We start from the raw sequence: 21,377 nt of genomic DNA, 5'->3' as shown, positions 1-21,377 counted from the left end.
AATAATGATAAGAAGAAGAAGAAGAACCAGATTTTATTGTCACCAAGGGATCGAGCCCAGGGCGAAATTTGCAATTATGATGGTTGCACTTCTCAACTCCTTGCTCCCTGTAAACCAAACATTTGCCTCCCAGCTATTGTCCCTAATCCATTTAAATAAAGCTTAAATTTTGCAATTTCGCATGGAATTTCCTTTAGTTATGAATCTTATTTTGCTGTACAACAAAAGCCAGGCTCCGTCACTGAGGACTCTCATACTTCTCCCAGCCACTCCCACCAGGTAGCTTCTTCTTCACAGCACCTCTAAAAACAGACCTCAAATTTACAAAAACTATTTACCTCTGCTTTAGAATATCATTTTTAAAGCGGACCACAGCTGACTGTGTCTCCTTTTTTCTCTTATTCATTTTTGGAATAATTAGGGCTGTGACGCAGTTTCATGCGTGACCATTTGTGAATGTTATGTGTCTTTGAGGGCTCACACACACACACACACACACTACTTTAATTCATGTATTCATAAACAGCAAAGACAGTAGGGCGCAAACAAACAGGGCTGTGTTAAGAAGTGTGTCACGTGTGTGGAGCGCGCACCCACCCACCCACCACCCCTCCCCGTGCGCGCATCACCCTTTTTTGCAGCGCGCGCGCGCGCGCGCGTTCGTTGCCGAGCCTGTGCTGAGCAGGCGGACGTGCATGCACTCGAGCAACAGATCTGAACGCATGCGCAGTTCATTGTTTTGACTGAAAATGCCGTCGGTTTCGAAAACGGCGGCCAATGCGTCTCCTCAAACCGAGAAACCTACCCACTATACGTGAGTAAAGCCGCCGCGAAGCAACCACGACGTCGCTTTGCGCCGAAATGTTGTTTGCACGTGCACCTGCGCGCGTTTTGCCTCTTTCGTGTTCTTCAACTCTTGCGTGTGCGTTAAAAACATGGTGCTTTTCCTGGCTTTGTGACTACCTAACGTTACATGGCAAACAGCGAGTCCCGACATCAGTCCCAGTGTGGACAACATGGACGTCTTAAATCACGCAGTTGCCGCGCCAGTTGTCATCGGAATAGTTTGCAACTGTCCCGCAGAGTTTTTTGATTGCCTCGAATAAGCCGTTGAATATTTTACCGTCAACTTGGCTTGCTAAATGATTAGCCAGGAACTGGCTAACCAGTCTGCTTGTAAATAGCTCGGCCTTATTTTGTGTTCCCTCTTGCTACGCGCTTTTATTGACGTACGCTCATGGAGTCTCTACAGGTGCTGCGTTGAAACTCGTACGTAGCTTGCTCTTTGAATAGCGAGCTAACGTTAGTGACCCAAAATACAGCAGGCTACACCTTAAGCTGCATAGCACGACACCCCGCAGCTCCTGAAGTTTTATTTAGCCTCCAGTTCACCTATTAGTGGTTCGTTCTATTAAAAAACGGTTCCTAATTCTCCCTCTTCCGCTCTCCTGGTTGTTTTAGGTACTTGAAGGAGTTCAGGACCGAGCAGTGCCCGTTGTTCCTCCAGCACAAGTGTACGCAGCACAGACCCTTTACGTGCTTTCACTGGCATTTTCTCAACCAGCGGAGAAGGCGACCCATCAGGAGAAGAGACGGGACCTTTAACTACAGCCCAGACGTCTACTGCACCAAGTACGACGAGACAACAGGCATTTGTCCGGATGGAGATGAGTAAGTTCGAGAGATTTTTTTCTATCCTTGGAGAAAAAGGGAAGTGTGAAGAGATGCAGCTGCTGACAAATGCAGATGTTGACTCCAATATCGCTTGAACTTTAATATCATGAGCGGTGGTCTGCTCTTGAAGATGGCTTTGAACTGTGAAAGGTGTTAAATACTCTATATTACAATGGCTTTGGAGAATTTGGTTGTCTGAATTGTTAGTAGTAGGGATGCAAGATGATATTGGCACACCGGCAGTATCAGGAGATATTGTTTTGGATTGTAACGTTAAAGAATGTAAAAAAAAATAAAATATATATATATATATATATATATATATATATATATATATATATATATATATATATATATACACAATGTGATTTTGTGGGCGTGTACCATACAAGCATGTGTGATTGTTATTCTTCCATTTTATGATGAGGAGACAATGTGGTAAATATATTTTTGGGCTTTTCAGATTTTCTGGAAAGGAAGAAAAAAGTATTTATTGCATTCACGACGTTTTCGTCTGATTTCCTGGATGCAAATACCGCATGGATTTGTACTGAAACAGATAATTACATCTGTAAATATCAGCAGTTGGCCGATTTAGTCAGTTGTTAGGATATTGGCCAAAATAAATCCAATATTATTCATCCTTTGTTAAACGTTGTGGGCAAAATAGCTGGAAAATGCATCACGCTAAAATGTTTAATTTCTGTCCATCATAGTTATTGACATATTCTAATAAAGATCTTGTGTTGTTGTTTTTTAAAGTTCTATTCAACCACTGTATCAGCCAGACATTTTCTAACTCCATAATCTTAAACTCATTTAATATTAATATTCTATTGAACCCGGTCCATGCTGCCATTAGATAATTGTGCAGGCCTAGTAGGGGTGAATGACAATATTGGAACATCATTGATGTTATTTGTATCGGTACTTTTTTTTTTTTTTTTAAATAGCTCAATATCTGTATTTAACTCTTTCATCTGAGGAAATGACACAGTTAGTACGGGACTTAAGAGCTTCAGATATTTTGGATATTAAGATGAACGTAACTTTCTCACAACTAAATTGTTTATATGTGTTTTCCTAAATCCACAAAATGTGAGTAACAAAACCCTTTTTTTTTTCTTACTGATCATATCAACAACTGTGAATATCAGCACTTCAAAATCTGCAAAAAAAAAAAAGTCTGACAGAGTCTGAGCTAAATAAACCTGGCAAAGCTTTAGTCCTTTTTTCATGGTTTGGGTTCCTCGTCATTGAAAAGGGGGCCGGAAGCCTGTTTTTGTTCTTGTGCATGGTAGAGAAAGTGCAGACATCCCGACAGGTCCACAGGTGTGACTGTCAGCACCATAATATTTCCAGTCCAGATAGGAAAACATGGGGTTTGCAGGCACAGATTCCCTCTTCCCTGTCTTTATATTGTCACAAATGTCGGTACCCTTGTGCTTCTCTTTGTCTTAGTTACAATGTGAGATGAACAACAGATTACAGATGTTGCAATTGATTTTGATGAGTGGTGATTTTGTGTGTGTGTGTGTGTGTGTGTGTGTGTGTGTGTGTGTGTTTGTGTTATGTTTTCGCTGTAAAAGAAATTCAATGTAAAAGAAAAAAAAAAACAACACAATGAGATTTTGTGGGCGTGTACCATACAAGCGTGTGATTTGTGGACAAGGTCGTCTTGTAGAGCCACAGTGCTTCAGTGGTAATGTTATATCGTGGCACATTGTGCCTTTGTCAGACATTTGTAGCTTAGTTTGAATATTGCATGTTTATGATGTGGACAAATGGGTAATTTAAATAATGTTAAGATGAGTTGTGCTTCCTCAGTTACAGTCAGACATCCCTTTATTTGCCTGATTCATAGGTGAAGACAAAGTCACCATTGTTCTGGCTTGTGACTTTAAAAGAAATGGAAGTGTTGAAAATGTAGTGACAGGTGGCACAGAAGATAGGAGCATTTACAATCTTGAACTGATGACACTGGTGTTCCACTTCCATCATCTGTAACTGTATAATCGCCGAGTTTCTTTTCAGCCTCCTTCCTTTTCAGCCTCCTTCTTCTGTCGGGTTCTTGAGATTGAATATGGTGTGATGTTTAATTGAGCTTCACATTTACCACCCCCCCCCCCCACCCCGAAAAAAACGGAATTATTGAACTAATGGATAATGAACAACTGCAGTCCTTAGAATTCCGCCTCTGCCAATGGCAGCTATTTTTGTATGACCTTACTTGTTGCTATAGCAACTGTTGCTACTCAAGAAAGGCAAATTTGGTTTATTGAAGAGGTTTATGGGCTATACATTTCTTGAGGCTCTGCTGATGTGTCAGCCATGGATCCACGGTAGAAAGTGTTCCTGATTAGAGTACAAGAACTTCCTCCTTTTATTGCAGTTCTTCTGTATTTTCTGTAATTATAACATGTATAGTACGCAAGCCAATTTTTCGATCATATGAAAAGAGGCCATCTGCACAAATACTGTAAACTTGTGGAATAAAATCCTTTCTGTATTGTAAGGCACTTCAAATTCAGAGTGTTTAAGGTCAGTTTTGGGTGCAGGTGTGGCTGCACTGTTGTGTCTTCAACAAATGTTTATGAAGATTCTGTGTTGCTCCCTTTCTTCCCTTAGCTGTCCATACTTGCACCGGACCACGGGTGACACAGAGCGCAAGTACCATCTACGCTATTACAAGACTGGCACTTGTATCCATGAGACGGATGCTCGAGGGCATTGTGTGAAGAATGGCCTCCACTGTGCTTTTGCTCACGGGCCACATGATCTCCGACCTCCAGTCTATGATATCAGGTGACATACAAAGCAAATATAGGCCTCTCTTTTCCCTGCCAAACTCTTCCCTCACAAGCCTCACGAGTAGAAAGGACATTTCTGTCAATTTAGACAAGATATGAGGAGAACACATGTGTTGTAAAGGTTAGATCGATCCACGACATTCAGTTTGGTAAGTGAGTGGTAGGTAAGTTTGCAGGCATTTACTGCATGCATTTTCAAAAAAGATCAACATTTTTCGAGCTCTGTAGTGCTGAAAAGTGTCAGTTCTGCACCGCTTGTTGAAAAAGTCACACTGTGTCACGCGAGCAATCAACAGATAGTATCACGAGTCTACTTGCTTGGTTATAAGGAACAATGCAAACAGATTACGTATCATTTCAAATATGTACTTCATAACTCATATATATATATACCAACTTAAACCAGCATTAAAAAGACTCAAACATTTTTATAGATGTTTTTTTTTATTTTTCCAAATAACAATTGTACTCCAGTTGATTTCCAAAAAAATACCTGCACCTCTGTAGTAGCCTCACTTATTTGGGAGGTGATTGATTCTGATAGATCGGTTTCCTATTCCATTCCTCCTCTGTGCTGAGCTGCATAATGTGTTGTTGTTTTTTTTAAAAAGTGAATGTTTTTTGTTTCCTTTTTTTTAATGATAATAATCATGTGTGTTCAGGGAGATCCAAGCACAAGAGGCCCTCCAGAATGGACAGCTAGGATCTGGGGAAGGTATTCCTGACCTGCAGCCTGGTGTGTTAGCCAGTCAAGCCATGATTGAGAAAACTCTGACAGAAGACCCGCGGTGGCAAGGTGGAGAACTCCTCCTCCTCATCCAGTGACTATCAAATCACAGTTCATTGCAGCGTTGCTAACTTTTTTCTTTCTCTTTAATTTTTTTTTTCTTATCAGATACCAACTTTGTTTTAGCCAACTATAAAACAGAACAGTGTACTAAGCCCCCAAGACTTTGCAGACAGGGTTACGCCTGTCCCCACTACCACAACAGTAGAGATCGAAGACGAAATCCTCGGAAGTTCAAGTACAGGTGAGATATGCAGTACTCTAATGTTAGGAGCTCATGTAACCGTCGCTAGTAGCTGTATGTTAACAGTTCTGACTGTGTGTAACACTGCAGGTCAACTCCTTGTCCTAATGTGAAACACGGGGATGAGTGGGGCGAGCCTTCCAAGTGTGACAGTGGAGACAGTTGCCAGTATTGTCACTCTCGCACGGAACAGCAGTTTCACCCAGAGGTGAGAGGATTTTTTTGTTTTTGACCTTAAAGATATCAGGAGGGTAGTTCATGACCAAATCTTCCAGTATCGTCAAGTATAGAGATGGTGATCGGGATTCTGTTTGAAAACAAATTCAAAAATGCACAATTAAAAAAAAAAAAAAAAAACTTTCGAAAATAATTTCCACGTTGGACTTAATTCTGTTGTTGAATCACAGTATGGTTAGATTTCTTTACTAAAACATGAAACTCTGTTTTTATTGTTGATATTAAGTGTTTTTTAAATGCAAATATCTTAAATTTGTGTCTCATTTGTTTGTCATCCATTCCCCTCCTGCCAAGATCTACAAATCCACCAAATGCAACGATATGCGGCAAACTGGATACTGTCCCAGAGGACCGTTTTGTGCGTTTGCACACGTAGAAAGTAAGTTTGTGAGCTTTGGATTCTTTTTCATACCAGGTTGTGATGCTATAAAGTGGTTCATGTGATTTTTCTCTTATTTTCGCACTCAGCAAGTTCCTTTATTTACTTCATTGTGTCATGGTGGCGCTTTGCTTCGAGCGCAACCTTGAGCTTTCATCAACCTGGCTGGTTTCACACGATATGCCATTGAACGTTTACATGAATCGTTCCAGGAATTCCATCCACCGAAGAGACCATGAGCTCATTGCTAACAGCGATACAGTCAAGTTCCCAGTCCCAGCTTGGTTCTCAGCAGTATTCAGACTGTCCCGTTAGCGAGTGGAGCGGTGGAGGCAACTCCACCAGCAGCGCCACCAATAGCAACGGCCAAGTAGGAAGTGTACGTTTACTCTCTTGTTCCATCAGCCTCATTCTTAAGAGGAAATGCTCACAATGTGTCTGCTATTTTGATCCGCTATTAACAAGTCAGCTGATGCAAACCAACCATGTTTATCATACATTGATTTGTCATTAATTCTGTTTTGTTTTCCTTATGTAGAATTTCATTACTGCATTGTTTTAAGATGTCAGGCAATGGGCCTCATTCACCAATATCCAGATTTTATCGTAAAATATTTCCTAAGTCCCATTAAAAATCCACATTTTATTAGAATACAATGAATTGAGCAATCCATATAATTATGAATCCTGTTGTAAGTACCAGCTGGTCCTGAAGAGCAGGTGAATATCCTGCTCATCTCCGTAAAATGGTCGAAGACTGACGGGGTTGTGAGCACCAGGATGTTACACAGACAGAGAAATTGAAAAGTCAAGGAGGGTCAAAGTTTCGCCAAAATAAAAGTGACTCCAAACTAGGTACAGCTGCAGGAACAGCTGTCAGATTGAGTAGCATCAATAGTGGATATGGATGAACAAAATTATTAATGAGAAGTTCTTACCGGTGTTCAGTATCCAGAGAGAAAATGCAAAACTGATGAAATAATGGTAACCACAAGTCAATGCATTTATCACCTTGCAACCCACAGTGGTTGAACCACGCAGCTCGAGACACCTCCAGCTTGATTATCGTCGCAGGACAGAGCTGAGCCCTGAGTCAGCAGAACTCGTGGGAATGGACCTACTAGTGTGACCGATGATGACCACAATGCTTTTTAACATAATGGAAATAAGTGATCAGAAACTACTACAGTTAAATGTTAAAAATATGGGAATTGCCTTACATAATCAATACAATATAATAAACCTATCATGATGTAATTGAAGAGTGTCTCATGAGGGCAAAATGAGAGAACAACGTTTTTTTTTTTTTGGTAAAATAAGTGATTATCAAGCCTACAGTTGATTTTGTTATTTGTATTTGTTTTGGTGTTTTTCCTCTCTCCCTTATGGTTAATGTGGGAGTGAAATAGTAAATGGTAGTGGGGCGGCGTGGCTCGGAGGTAGAGTGGTTGTCTGGCAACAGAAGGGTCGCTGGTTTGATCCTCACTTCCCCCGGTGACCATGTCGAAGTGTCCTTGAGCAAGATACTGAACCCCTAATTGCTCTTGATGGCCCTTCAATGGAGTGGCGACCCGTCCAGGGTGAATCTCGCCTCTCGCCCAATGCCAGCCGGGATAGGCTCCAGCCCCCCGCAACCCTTCATCGATAAGCAGCATAGAAAATGGATGGATGGCTAGTAAATGGTAAAAAGTAGTAATCAGCCTGATACAACCAGCGCATCGAGGCGTGCAGTATTCTGTCACAAGGTGCAAGATAACGCCCGCTGCCGTTTGACATTGATGAAAATCACTTGATGGAAAAACTCATCAGTGGCAGGGAGGGAGCTGATCTGCCTAGTTGTGTTTTAGGAAGAGTTGGTGAATGGGGCTCGATGTTCTGTACTTTAATTCATTGTTTTCATATTGTTACACACCCGTTCAGCCTCAGATAACCATGTGTAGTTGTCATCACCCCCATAGTCCATTCATACTTCTCTGTTTTTAATTGGATGATCATTTTTATTAAGACCGTGTGCACTTCTCTTTCTCAGGTGTCATGTTCAAATAGCTCAACTGTAACGCCAAGCTCAGGAAGCGACAGTTTGATATCCCCAGTGGGATCCATCAGCAAGCCCAAATCCTTAACTAATAGTAGTTTATGTTCAGAGTCCACCACATCCAGTGTCTCATCTCTGACGTCTAACTATCCTAAAGCTCCGGGCTTTGAACGTGAGGATCAGGTATATACAGACTGACTGCTTTCTGTAGTTTAGACGACTTAGGGCTTGACACTCAGTGTGTCACTGTCCACCCTTTAGTTTTACTGATCATTCATTATTTGTCATGTCTCTTTCATTGGTTGTTTTCTCATATTTGAGTCATTTTCTTATTTTGCTCACTTCATGTGTTGGGGCATCAGTAGAATATTCATGTGTGTATATATAATGCACATTTAGCTTGTTTACATTTGTAACACTGCAACACGCATCTCGGGCTCATTATCAGAACTGATAGGATGTATTTCTGAAAATCTGGATTTTTTTTTTTGAGAATGCACACTGAGCCAGTGTGTAAGTCAAGATTTAGAGCTTATCTTAGATCAGTGTCGCATCTCGCAAAATTTGGCCTACTACTGGTAATTTTTTTTCAGTTTTATTTACGATTTTCTGTGATTATGAATAGAGTTTTTCAATCATGCATATTTTTCTTTTTATGAATAGCCAAATAATTGTTCACACTAAGCAGGTTGTCCTCTTACAAACATCAAACATCATGCTAATGCTATAGAATTTACCACAGCTTTATTTTTTATTTAGCGATTTAGAATTCAGATGTTGTCGATGTCATTTAGCATTATTAGTTAAAGTTAAAAATGATCAAAGGGTGAGAAATGATTATGCAGTGTTTAAGTGCATTTAGATAAAATTGGCTACATAGATTAAGTTGCTTAAGATTTGTGATTAAACATGCTTTGTCTTTGTTCCACCATATTTAGATTAAAAATAAGGGACACATGGATCAAAAATTGATGGACCAAGAAAAACAGGTTTGTGTATAAATATGGTACAAGTATAAGTATGGTAAATATGTATGTATGTATTTTTTGTTTATCAGTAAATTGTAGTAATACTGTATTTGCATACAAATTAACTGTCAAGCAGATGCTACCAATGATTATTGTGAGGGTAATGTGCATCAGTCTGATAAAGTTATCTCATGCTGATGTGGATTTAAAGTGATTCATATTTATACTTATACATTTTGTTTTTTAAGTACTCACAAATTGCTGTTGTGAACCTACAAAGATGTTTTTCCGCTGTGGCATCACTTCATTGGAAGTCCAGAAAGAGCCCGCCATGTGGTTTTAGCTTGAAGCTAATGGTGCCTTATGGTTAACAAATGCTACAAAACAAATGCAAACCTGCCCAAAAATGTCCATTTCCAAGCTGTCAAACACATACAGTTTAATCCATGTCTTTGTTTTGGAGATGAATGCTCGTTTATCCACTGACACTGATTGGAGGTAAAAGCAGTTTTGCTGTTGCCATTAGCCACCTGTCCCCATTAGCTTTGAGCTACGTATACTTGGATGGCTCTGTTTGCATTCTGGTGTCAAAAAGAAATGATGCAGGAGGGGAAGAAAACAATTTTATGTGCTCAACACACTTATTTATGAGTACTTGAAAGAAAAAAAAAACACTTTTGAGTGTATTAATTGTCAAATTCTTTAACTTAACAAATGTTGTTAATAGAGTGAATTGTGTGTTCCTATAGACACAAAATACTGTATTCTCTGCGGTGAACCCTTTGGCATCAAGCTTTACCTCCAGTATAACATCCAGTTTGGCCTCCAGTATTGGCTCTGATAGTTCTTCACCTACCACCTTATCAACAATGAATGCAAAAGCCACTCCTTTCTATCCAGGAAGCAACACAGTGGAGTCAGTTATAGGTATGTTTGCAATACTCAAGTTAATCTTTGACTGCTACCACTTGTTTGTTTTTTTTCTTTGTAAAACCTCTCTCAGATATTTATGGTTTGCCCTCAGGATCTGCTCTGGACCTCAACTTTAGTGACATTAACGTTGCGTCACTCGATAAGGAGTTAGAGGAACAAGACAATGTAGGATTGGCAAGTAAGTGCTTATTTTGACAAGTAGTGGTTCCGTTACATTTGTTTGTATTTCAACTGCTGACTGTGTCACCGCGCTGTAGGTCAAAGGGTGCTCGGTGGATCCGCTCCAGTTAACATTCCTGGCTCCCTGGCGCGGTCGTCCTCCTTTAATTCCTCCTCGTCGCTCTCCACCTCCCCGCTCAGCTCCCTCTCTCAGTCGCTGTCACAGTCTCTGCTGTCTGGGACGGTGTCACAGCAAAATCAACCTTCAAACATGTTAGCCAAGCAAGAACATGGCCTCCTGGGAACACCCACCTCCTCCTCACAGAACTCTTTGGGTAAGCTGATAGAGGAAATTTTACTCATAATTGAGCTGGAAATAATTTGATTCAGAATTTTAAGCGCAGAGTTGAAACATTTCCCCAAATCGTCTACAAGTTGTATCTTCAAAGACTGATTAGGACCCACGATGGTTCGTGTCAGCAGTGGTGAATATGACGTGAAAAAACATCAGGATGATAATGTTAAGGATATGTTCTGATTTGATGAACAATTAATTTTTATAGAACGATTCTAAATGCACGTCTCCCACATGGAAGAGTAACTTTTACTTTTGTGGTTTTAATGCTGTTTACACTTCTATCACTGGTCTAGGTTTGAATGGAGGAGCTAGCAACATTTGGGACTTTGTCAGTGGGAGCTTTTCACCGAGTCCGTCTCCAGTTTTCAGCAGCTTAACCTCTGCGACCAGCAGTGCTGATTTGGCACGCCTTTTTAGAGAACTCGATGAGGCCAAGAGGAAGATTAAACAATGGGAGGAGGCCTGGCATCATGTCAAACAAGTAAGTGTAAAACTCTTGAGTACTGTATTTGTCATTAATTCTTTCATTGTTTTTCTAAGTATGAGAACTTGTCTTTCCAGGCTTGTGAAGCTTGCCAGAAAGATGCTCATGAAGCAAAGGAACAAGCGAAAACAGCCGAAGCAGAGCGGCAGCTGGCGGAACAGAAATGGGAGGAAACAGAACGCAAGCTGAAAGAGCTCCAAGGGGACTTTGATGTGCTTTGTCGCACCCCCGGAACACCTCTTCTTCGTAGCTACGGAGAGCTGGACCAACTCCCCTTGTCAAAGCTTCACTCCATTCAGAGTCAGCTACGTAATGACCTAGACCTTATAGATGGGGTAAGAAAGACTAGATCACACACAGCATTTCATTCATAGCATCTTCATGGCTCTATAAACAAAACACACAAAGAAAAGGTTCATTAGGCCATCATTCAGATCTGAGTTTGTCATCAAGCATGCTTATTTAAAAGTCTGCATGAACTGTATTCTCCTAAGTTTGAAGCTCATACTCATTCTTTTCTTCCCCAACAGGTAATATATCAGCTTCAGTCAAAGAAATGTATAGTTTGCCAAAAGCATGATCGTTGCATTGTTCTGCAGCCTTGCCAACATTATGTACTATGTGAGAGCTGTGCACCTAGTAAAACAGAATGTCCCTACTGTCGAACAAAAATATTGAAGTGGTGATAATGCTATTACTCAAGGTACTATTTAAAGAATTAGCCCTTTGAAAAACTACTCATAGATATTACGTTTTCTAAACAGCAATCCAAGTTTCATTCAGTGATAGAATTCATTTAGAATAAAATGATGTTTGACTGATGAAACTCAAAAGTATTACAAATTAGTGTCAGGAGATCCAATGGTTAGTTTTTGCTCATTTTACGTGTACATTACCTCCTCCAACCAGATGTGACTCTGCAGGAAAAGCTGTGCACTAGAATAACGAATGAACACACGATGACATTTTGAGCTACACACTAGTTTAGAAACATTAAAAGTCCTCTGTCATGAGTTGAACACTCAAAACGACACACATGGTATGTCCTGGTGGCTAAAGTTTGTGAAAAACACATCTCAGCTAAACGCAAACTGTTTCCCTAAACAAAATGGAAAAATAGATCTCACAGCCTATTTCTCTTACATGTAGGACCAGTAATCCCTTTTGAGATGGAGTAATTAAAGTTATTGCGTGTAATTTCTGCTCAAATGGATTGAAAGCTTCACACTGCACTTTGGAACTAGAGGACTCTTGCAGAGCATCGCCCAGGGCCAAACTCGAAAAGAAGAAGAAAAAAAAATTCTATTTTTGTTATGTAGACCAGATTCGCACCAAAAGTTAACGCGTTCTCCCTTGGCCTGCCGCAATTAGTGAAATTTGGCCATCGTTTTTACATAATCCTGTGAACAGACACTAATTATTTCCTTGGCAGATGTAATTTGTGCATAAATCATCATATATTCTATGGCATTTTCATCTTTATGACATGCACTGAACTACCCCACTGCAAATTTGAAGATATTGTGTGAAAAAGATTTTAGTGGAGGTGTTGCATCAGATTATCTCACTTTAATTCTATATCTTAACTGAAAGTTTTAAAAATCTTAAAGCCGTTTATCTGTACGATTTTTTTTTTTTTTTTCAGTCCTTCTGAGAGCGGAATAGGTTTGTTAATCAGTGTTTTGGATCAAAACAATCCCACACATCAAGAATGCGCATTGAAGTCACTGTCGATGGTTAACCACAACAGTTGGTGTCCCTCTGTGCTGGCAGACATAAAATCACTGTGTAGATTTCCAAACACTGCCAGGAAATTAACTCAGTCTGGTGATGTTAAACTTAAAATGGGCAAAACTTCTAAAAGAGGAATTCACTTTTGGGAGGAAATCAAGACAGTGGAAATTCAAGCTCATGAGTAGAGCTGATCCAGAGAGAGAGAGTTCACATGTTTGTGCCGGTCGAAGTAATCGTTGATCTGTAGTCTCGAATGCCCGATTCGTTCAGGGAGAACGCGGAGCGAGCTCTCCAGACTGAGCTGGTGTGAGGGGATTGATAATCAACTCGACACTGGAATACGTTTTGTTTTGAAGCTCTTTTCTCTGTGGCGCGAGTAGATCATTGGATTCTTGAATTCAACACTCCAGGGAGTGAATGATTACTGAAAAATATTCAACCAAAGTATTTTCCAACAATTGAAACTGATGCGTTTTTGTTTTTTTTTTTTTTGTGCTTGTTTGTTTGTTTTAAGAATGAGGTATTAGTACTGAACCAGATCCATATCTGCACAGCCAGTAAATCAGACTAACCAAGTGGACTTTTGCGGTGTTCCTCCTCAAGTAAAACCACATTTTGTTTACCCCCAAATTTTCATAGATCATAATTATTTTGATAAAACAGTCAAGCATCATTATTTTGACCAACTCTTTGAAGAACTTTGATTTCTTATTAAAGCACTTTGTTGACCTGGGACTATTAAAGGGTATATAGAAATTTTCATTAAGCTGCTTTGTAGGTATTCTTTTTGTGTCCTTTTTTTTTTTTTTTTAGTTACTTCTTTTCTATATAAGCTAATGTCTGAAGCTTTTGTGTGTACTGTGAAACATAAATTGAATATTTCATGTTTCCTGATGTTAAAACATGGCATGGTTCTACATATTAAGATTTAATAGAAAAATATTTAATAGTTTGTACTTTCATAGTTAGATTTATAAAATTTCAATCAAATAAGTGCAAATTTAAAATGCATTTTTAGGCGAAACCAGCAGCTGTAATATCAGTAAGGCACATGCTACATGTTAAGGCTGTCATTCAATCAGTTAGTTTTGTTTTTTAGAGATTTATATAGCTTAGACGTTAGAAAAGCATGTATTGTATTTGCTAAAAAGCCTGAAATGGTGATTTTTTTTATTTTAATTTTTTTTTTTTTTTTTTTTTGTAGGACTCTAGCCTCTTGACCTTGTCTAGAACATATCGGCCTCGAACTCTCAAGTGCCTTGCCTTAGTTCTAAAGGTTACGTGTAGAATTGTCCGAGCAAACACAAGAAGTTGAAGCTTGTGCACAGGCTTTGGCTGAACGAGTTGTGTTTAAATACTCGCTGACACTTCATTAGAGACATCTGTGCAGAGAAGCTCTGCCGGGAGTTCTACTTTAACAAAACCTACCGTGTTTTTGCAAAATAGATCTCCTACGTGTTAATAATGGTGTGTGGTGGTGTCCTGGAATGCATTATAATAAATTACCTTTCTAATACTCTTCCCATCTCATTTTAGTCTTGCAATGCCAGACGTGGACAGAAGTCTGGGGATTTCTGAATGCTTTCTATTTCTTTTGACAGCAGTCCTTATATTTTGAAAAGGAAACTGGAAATGATGCTCACTCCAGTCGTCCTCCGCTTTGAAATAAACTGAAAACCTAGCGAATCCTTTTGTGTCACAGAGGCGGCTTTTTTAGACATTTGAATTGATGTCACGAGCAGTGGCCGCTGTGATTTTTGAATTGAATAACGATGCAAAGGTGAGAAACATCCGGGGGCCACCCTACGATGTCTGTGTTGCTTGTAGGTGTTTAGGTGCGCAAATGCTGCATGTCACCAAAGTGCCGTCCTAAAGATTCCGGATTGGTTCTGCAAAACAGGGATATCCCAAACTGTTTCCAACCAATTGATGCAAAAATAAAAACTCCTCAAACCTCAGTCTCCACGAGCGATGCATGTAGAGACCGACCCATGAGTCTACTGTATGTGTGTAAATATAGTGGCCAAAATATTAGAAACGCCATTCAGTATAATGCGGTCCAGTTTTAACACCACAATTAAAAAAAAAAATAAAAACCACTCTTGACAGTTAGAAGTTGTTATCTTTGTGGAGGCGGAATTCTTGGCCGAGCTGTCTTATTGAATTACAGTAGACTGCACAAGCGTCCCTAATGAAGGAGCTGATGAGTGTATACGCCAGAGTATTTGGCCCGATCCTGTCAAGTATTTCTGTGAAACATAATTGAAAACAAACGTTGTCAGCGCCTGTGTCCTGACTTCAACCTTAGAAATGAACCTCCCTCTCATTCCTTGGTCTTGGTGCTCGTTTGGTGCAGCTTCAGTCTTTAAAAAAATTAGGTTTTTCAAATTAACGTTACGGGAGTATGCAAATGTAGGACACAGGAATTTGTATAGCAACATGTTAAAAAAAATGCTTTTTAAACAGTAAATTTAAGTTCTTTTACTGTTCTAATTCTGCAGTGAATGAAGAATTCTGTAGTTGAACTTGTGAGGTGGATTTTTTGCGTAGGGTTTGTGCTTAGGTTCCTCTAATTGAAATGACCTTCTACTGTGTTAAAGAATCTTTTTATTCTCGCTTTAAATTCAATAGAAAGTCATGTATCGCCGGGTACACCTTTTGCTACTTATAAATATGGGAAAATGCATTGTTTACATTCACATAAATGACAAATAACTCAGAGTGAAAATATCTAGAACGTTTATGGTATTTTCAGATAGTGTATCAAAGAAGTGGACGTAGCTGCCATGTTGTCATTCTTCACTTTGTGGACTTTGGTTTGAAGCCTCAAGTTTGGCCTTTTTGATGATAAATGAAGTGACTGACAGGGTGGTAAAAAAAAAAAAAAATGGGGGGGGGGTAAACGACTTCAATATGGTAAAAGGTTATCCTGCTTTGCCTGCCTTGCACATCTTTATTTTCATCCTGCAGATGGCAGTATAGTGGAGTTTTAGCTCGACGTAAACCGTTCTCAACCTTTTCCATTTCTCCCAGAAATATTTGAGCTAGATACACAAGTCACCGCCTGAATTGTTCTTGTCATATTTTCGATAGAATTTATTGACTGTTGGTCCCTGGAAGAACTGCATTGCAAGCACCAGTTTCTAAATCAAAGTGAAGGGAGTTTAGTGCACTCAGAACACAATAAATAGTACAACTTCTGAACTGTGATAAGACAGCGAGAATCAACAAAGTAACAACATCAGCTCCCTCCCTCATCGCCTCAAGCTGTTCTTCTCTTTGGGGTCAAAAATTCTACAACCTTGTCCAGGCTAAACTGAAGTGATTATGATTTAAAAAAAAAAAAAAAATTGTCTTGATCTGTTTGTGACTTGTGAAGTGCTGAAGTGTAAGAATGCTTTGTGCGTGTGTGCGTGTGTTTTTGTCCGAAAGGAACAAAAACAACAAAAAAATCTGGAATAATTATTACCGTCCTTTCTCTTTTTGTTAAATATGTAGTTGTTGTTATGATGGGTTTTTTTTTTTTTTTTTTAACTTTACAGATCTAAAAAATGAGGGGGCAAAAATTTAATGAAGGGAGCAAAACCCCCTGGTGGTGCTGGGTACAGCTGTGGTAGTGCCCTGTCAATCACAAGGTAGCCACGCCCCTTAGCCTGTTTTTTCATTGACTTTAAATGGGACCATTATTTCCAAATAAAGATCAGACTGTATTGACTAAAACTTGAAACTGTTGATTAAAACCATTCACTTGTTAGGGAGGACAGTGAGAAGTAGGGTTGCTTTTCTAAATAATCATACTTGTGTTTTTGCCCCCTGCTGGTCATTAGGAAGATTGCAGATTTAAGCAACTTGAAGCTACGTCCACTCTTTCAATACAGGCTTTTGTATTTTCATGATTATATAATGGCATAAGGCAGTCTTAACACTTCTGGAATTGCATGTTGTGCGATATATTAACCAGCTACAAAAAATAGTACAAAAAAATAAAAATAAAAAAGTTCCCACTGTGTCACACTGCCAGAATATTTGTATGGACTTATTTCTAGTGTAGTAAAGGCTTAATAACTTCTGCAAGCTTCGCTGCTATTGGAAAGGTATTAATGTAGTTTCTTGTAATACATTTAGATGTTTGAATGTCGTTATGCATCCACAGCTCAGATTTCAGAAGCTATGACATAATCTTCTGTATCTAACTTGACTTATTTGATTTACTTGTTTGTAAATGCATTTGAGTCCCTTTTTGTAAACCCCCCAGAATGATGTCACAGACCTTTACTGCTGTAGATTATCCACCGTAGAAGGTAACTTTTTTTTTTTATTATTTTTTTGTGCTCCGTACACTGAATGGCGGCTAATTTTACAGGGTTCTTTGGTCTTTTTTTTTTTTTTTTTTCATTTTGGCTGTAAACTAAATTAATGATGTCTTGTGTTAAGTTCTCAAAATGAACCAAAGTGGTGTTCTTGTAGCTGTCCAAATATGTATTCTAAAGGGAAGATTTACCCTTGAACAGAATTCAGATAACCGCTACGGCGTTGGACGTATCAGCCTGTAGCCGTGAACGGGGGCTGGGTCTCGCCTACAGCAATAAGTGGCGAGAGAGAGGGAGAGAAACCGCCAAGGTCAGACAATAATGGGAATTCTGTTTTTGGATGGATTTTTGCTTTGATATTTCATTCAGTAGGACATAAATCTTCTTAGTGAATAAATAACAGGACTATGCCAACGGCTTTTGCTTCGAACAGTAATGGACTTAATGCTCATGTTTAGCAGTTTTACCAAAGACCTGTGCCGGTGTTTTCTTTTGTATTACATTTCATCGTTTGTTTTTATTTCAGTGAGAAATCAAAATGGTCAAATTTAAAAAAAAGAAAGAAAGAAAGGAGAGGGGAAAAAAACCCACAACTCACCTAGTACCTTAAATAGATAATGTTCATTAACAGTCATTAATGGCATCTTTTATATGTGTCGAGTTGGCTACAGTGAGTTGATATTCAATTGATCAAAAATGCATGGGTCAGATCTTAACAAACATGTTTGTACATTTAATTTTGTGTTCAATAAATATACATGGACGTTTAGGGCAGATTTGTGCGACTCTTGCTAGCATATCCTGACCTTAGGCGGAGATTCAGTGTCTGTTTAAACATTGTGAAGGAAAGTGGAGGTGAATGATGTCTGTGCTTCGGAAGTGGCCATGGAAACTTCACTACAGAACTGTTCTGAAGTTGATTTTTGTTAATTGATTTCTTGTTTTTTTGTTGTTGTTGTTTTTTTTGATTAACTGCAATTTCTCAATCACTTTGGAAATGAATGGTTATGCATTATATGCTGTTTTGATTGGCCTCTAGTGACTGTAAGGTGCTTTCTAACTCTTTCGTTTCCTTTGAAGTCGTGGTCCAAATTTGTTTTTTGGGTTGTTTTTCCTTTTGTGTAAAATAACGGGACAGATGATGATTGTGATTACGCATCCATGGCAGATACAGACATGATAACCTGTTGATTGTTAAGTTGTTGTTTATGGCCCTTTGTCTTTCCGGTGGTCGACTTGCACCAGTCACAAGTTCTTTAACAAGAAATTAAATTCTTTCGGTAAGCGCAGCTTACTTTTCGTCAGACTTTTCAAATTTATATAACGGACCAATTAAATGAACATTTGTGCCTTTTGTGATTTAAATAATTTTAATTGGTATCATGAGAACATGAATCTGCGACAATATAACGTGTTTAATTAGAATCAAAAGCCCAGTGCCTTACATTTTTGGACCATAATGTGATTACTATATGATTCTCCGCATTCAGGCCATTAGAGCTGAAGGGACAAAGGCTAAGCAAATAAAATGTTTCACGGGATGAAGTTAAAGATATAATTTATTGATAATTGTGGAACTCGGTCTGTATTTGCCATACCATTCAAGAAAACACAGCAATACTTAACCATTGAAGTCACTATTAGGATCTTAATTAGTTATTTGGCACCAAAAACTTAATTGTTTGTGAGGAAAAAGCACCAAATAGGACGAATCTTGTAAATGAACTGTACTAGATGTATCATTCTGCTCTGCATTGGAATAGTTTAATCTATTTTGCATTATTGTTAGTTGTTGTGTTGTCTTAGTTTTAATATTATAAAAATGGAGCCTGAAGATTTATGCAATCTTGTACATGTATATGAGTATGATGTATGGAGCTGTTCGAATTAAGTAAAAATACTAGTACAACGCGTGTTGTCAAAAGTACATAATCTGAATGTGGAAGCAGTTTTTCCACATTCTTGTAGAAAATTTCAGTAGAAATGTTATTTTAACATTGAAGCCCTGAAATATTGAATGTATTGTTCTAAATTAGATATTCAATGAATAGGTCACTGGAATATTATGGAGCGCAGTTAATTCATTTCGATGTAGCATCTAGTTGTGAACTGCTATTCAATAAAAATCTACTAGAACTAAAACATGCAAGTTTTGAAGTTTCTATTTGTCAGCATATTGAGGAGAACAAGGAAAGAAATGTATTATTCTCAGGCTGATGCATTTATTTAATAGAGAATGTCTTAAATCTGAGGAAATTGCATTTCACCTATTAATTTACTTATGTCAGTGAATTTTTACATTATTTATAGATTTCAATAAAAAAAGTCCCCTATTTTGTGACAGACTGTATGAACATGTAGGAAATTCTCTGATAATCATAGGACTTATTCTGTTGGTATATTGATATATTTTTTTGTGTTGTGAACACAAAAAATAGGTGCAAGTCTTAGAATACTAGATTGTTCTTTTCTACATTGAGGACTGTGTGCCGCATATTTCCTGTAGTGTATTACTAGTTTGTTAAATTGTAACACTACAGTTATGTACTGGTTTACAGAGTTCACAACGTTATTTTTTATCATCTTGAGAATTAAAATAATTTTTCCATCTGCAATGTGTGAATACTTCTTGTATCAGGGAAAAAGACCACAGAATCATCCCAAGCGGACGCCAGACGAGGAGGGTGGGGATTCATTAACGTGGCTGTGAAAAGGCTACAGATATTGTTGCCCAACAGGAACAATGAAGTATGTTTAGCAGAGAAGAATTCATCTGAAAATGCAGCCAAATCTTTGAAAAACATATTTATCCTGGAGAAACTTGGAGAAGTACTGTTGTCAATACATTCACACCTTAGATGTCTTCATCATCAAATTGTATGACACTCAACTTTATTAACACAGGTACAATAAACAACTTTTTTTTTTTTTTACCATGGCAACAGGGGATGTGCTTATATTTTCAACAAAAACCCTGATATTTGTTGTGTGTGGATGTCTTGTCTCAAGAGGGAGTAATGTGATCATTGGTAGGTTGTCCCACGCCTCGTGGCTCAGTGGCTCCAAGGAAGATCGCGCAATAGTGACTGCACATAGTCACACTTTTTCAAAAGATAAACGGATCCACTTTCTGAGAGACAATCATTTCCCACACTCTATAAATCCTATTTTTGCAGTAAAAAACTTTTTTACAATTCCTCTGTCAGAGGTTTGATTTGTGTGTTTTCCCCCGGTACTTTTGGAGGATCAAGTGAAAGCTGGTTATGACCTTTTCGGTTTTGAAGGAAGAAAGACAGACGAGGGATCTCCATCCTTCTGAAAGAAAGAGCCTTGAATGCAGCTTAATTTAATAGCTGCACTTCTCACCCCGTCTGCGCTTTGTGCCACACGTTGCTTGTGTTGTGTTCACCCTCCCCGCCACCAGATGGCAGCCTAACCTCAATAGTTGCACCAACGTGTCAAGCTGAGGTGGCATTTAAGGGCAGCTGCTGACAAGTTGTGCGTAGAGAAGCCAAACGTTTCAGTCTTAAAAGGTCTGGTAGTCAGTTTCAGAATCTAATACAGGACTTCCAACCAATAAATAATGGAATCATTTATTTCATGCTGGCAGTCACCTTGATCCACAGTGTTGGAGGGTTGCTGTAAATCAAAGGTGACGATGCACACAGGTGAGGAGAAGACACCAGGCTAGGATGAGCCAGTGAGCACAGTCAACAAATAGTAGCCATGTGATCACAAATTAAGGAAGTACAATTAACATTAGTTATTTCCTCTTGGGTGGAAGCACATGGACAGATAGGTAATTGACCCAGAGCAAAACAGGTTTTCTGTTGTGCTCACTAAGTCTGAAGTTCTCTAACTGCTCCTCCTCCTCCTCATAAAGACTGTTGCTGGGCCTGAAGACACAGGAGACGCAGGCTAGAATGCTGCATGCTGAACACGGTCCCTACATTTGTATTTGCAAAAGAAATAATTCACATACCCATTTGTTCAGTCACAGAATCATTTCACAGTGTATTTGTTTATTTGCGGCCGCTGCCCCTCCCTGCAGTTCCAAAGCCCAGGACAGGCTGTGCTCTGAGAATTACATGTGAACTTCACTCAACTTCTGGCCCTTCTGTCAACATTCTGTGTGGGAGGTTCAGGCCTTGGCTCACGTCAGTGCCGCACTGAGTCCAAATTGCCAACTGGTCCTGGGCACGGATGCTTTTGCTGGGACGGGATCACATCGAAGGATTTGGCATACCCCACATAAGCCTGACTAA

The 21,377-nt window shown here is 39.1% G+C and overlaps 1 protein-coding gene across 3 annotated transcripts; it reads left to right on the top strand.

The window, feature by feature from the left end:
* The first annotated feature begins 680 nt into the window (after window positions 1-680).
* On the top strand, window positions 681-19,966 carry unkl (unk like zinc finger). Of its 3 annotated transcripts, none has more exons than XM_086184880.1 (16): window positions 681-814; window positions 1,462-1,671; window positions 4,303-4,479; window positions 5,147-5,280; window positions 5,380-5,515; window positions 5,606-5,723; window positions 6,047-6,131; window positions 6,344-6,510; window positions 8,161-8,349; window positions 9,105-9,155; window positions 9,884-10,061; window positions 10,159-10,245; window positions 10,325-10,561; window positions 10,878-11,065; window positions 11,146-11,403; window positions 11,599-19,966. In XM_086184880.1, the coding sequence occupies exons 1-16, from the start codon at window positions 750-752 to the stop codon at window positions 11,752-11,754; spliced, it is 2,436 nt and encodes an 811-aa protein (XP_086041006.1). In that variant the 5' UTR covers window positions 681-749; the 3' UTR covers window positions 11,755-19,966. The 3 variants fall into 3 exon arrangements, with proteins under 3 accessions (XP_086041006.1, XP_086041005.1, XP_086041007.1); XM_086184879.1 differs by having other exon boundaries at window positions 10,138-10,245; XM_086184881.1 differs by lacking the exon at window positions 8,161-8,349 and having other exon boundaries at window positions 10,138-10,245.
* Window positions 19,967-21,377: the final 1,411 nt, after the last annotated feature.

Source organism: Aulostomus chinensis, chromosome 18, assembly GCF_037954235.1.
Source record: "Aulostomus chinensis isolate RoL2024-O1b breed Wild chromosome 18, RoL_Achi_v1.0, whole genome shotgun sequence".
Classification (NCBI taxonomy): domain Eukaryota; kingdom Metazoa; phylum Chordata; class Actinopteri; order Syngnathiformes; family Aulostomidae; genus Aulostomus; species Aulostomus chinensis.
The sequence above is the reverse complement of the archived record's forward strand: the minus strand, read 5'-3'. Positions and strand labels throughout refer to the sequence as shown.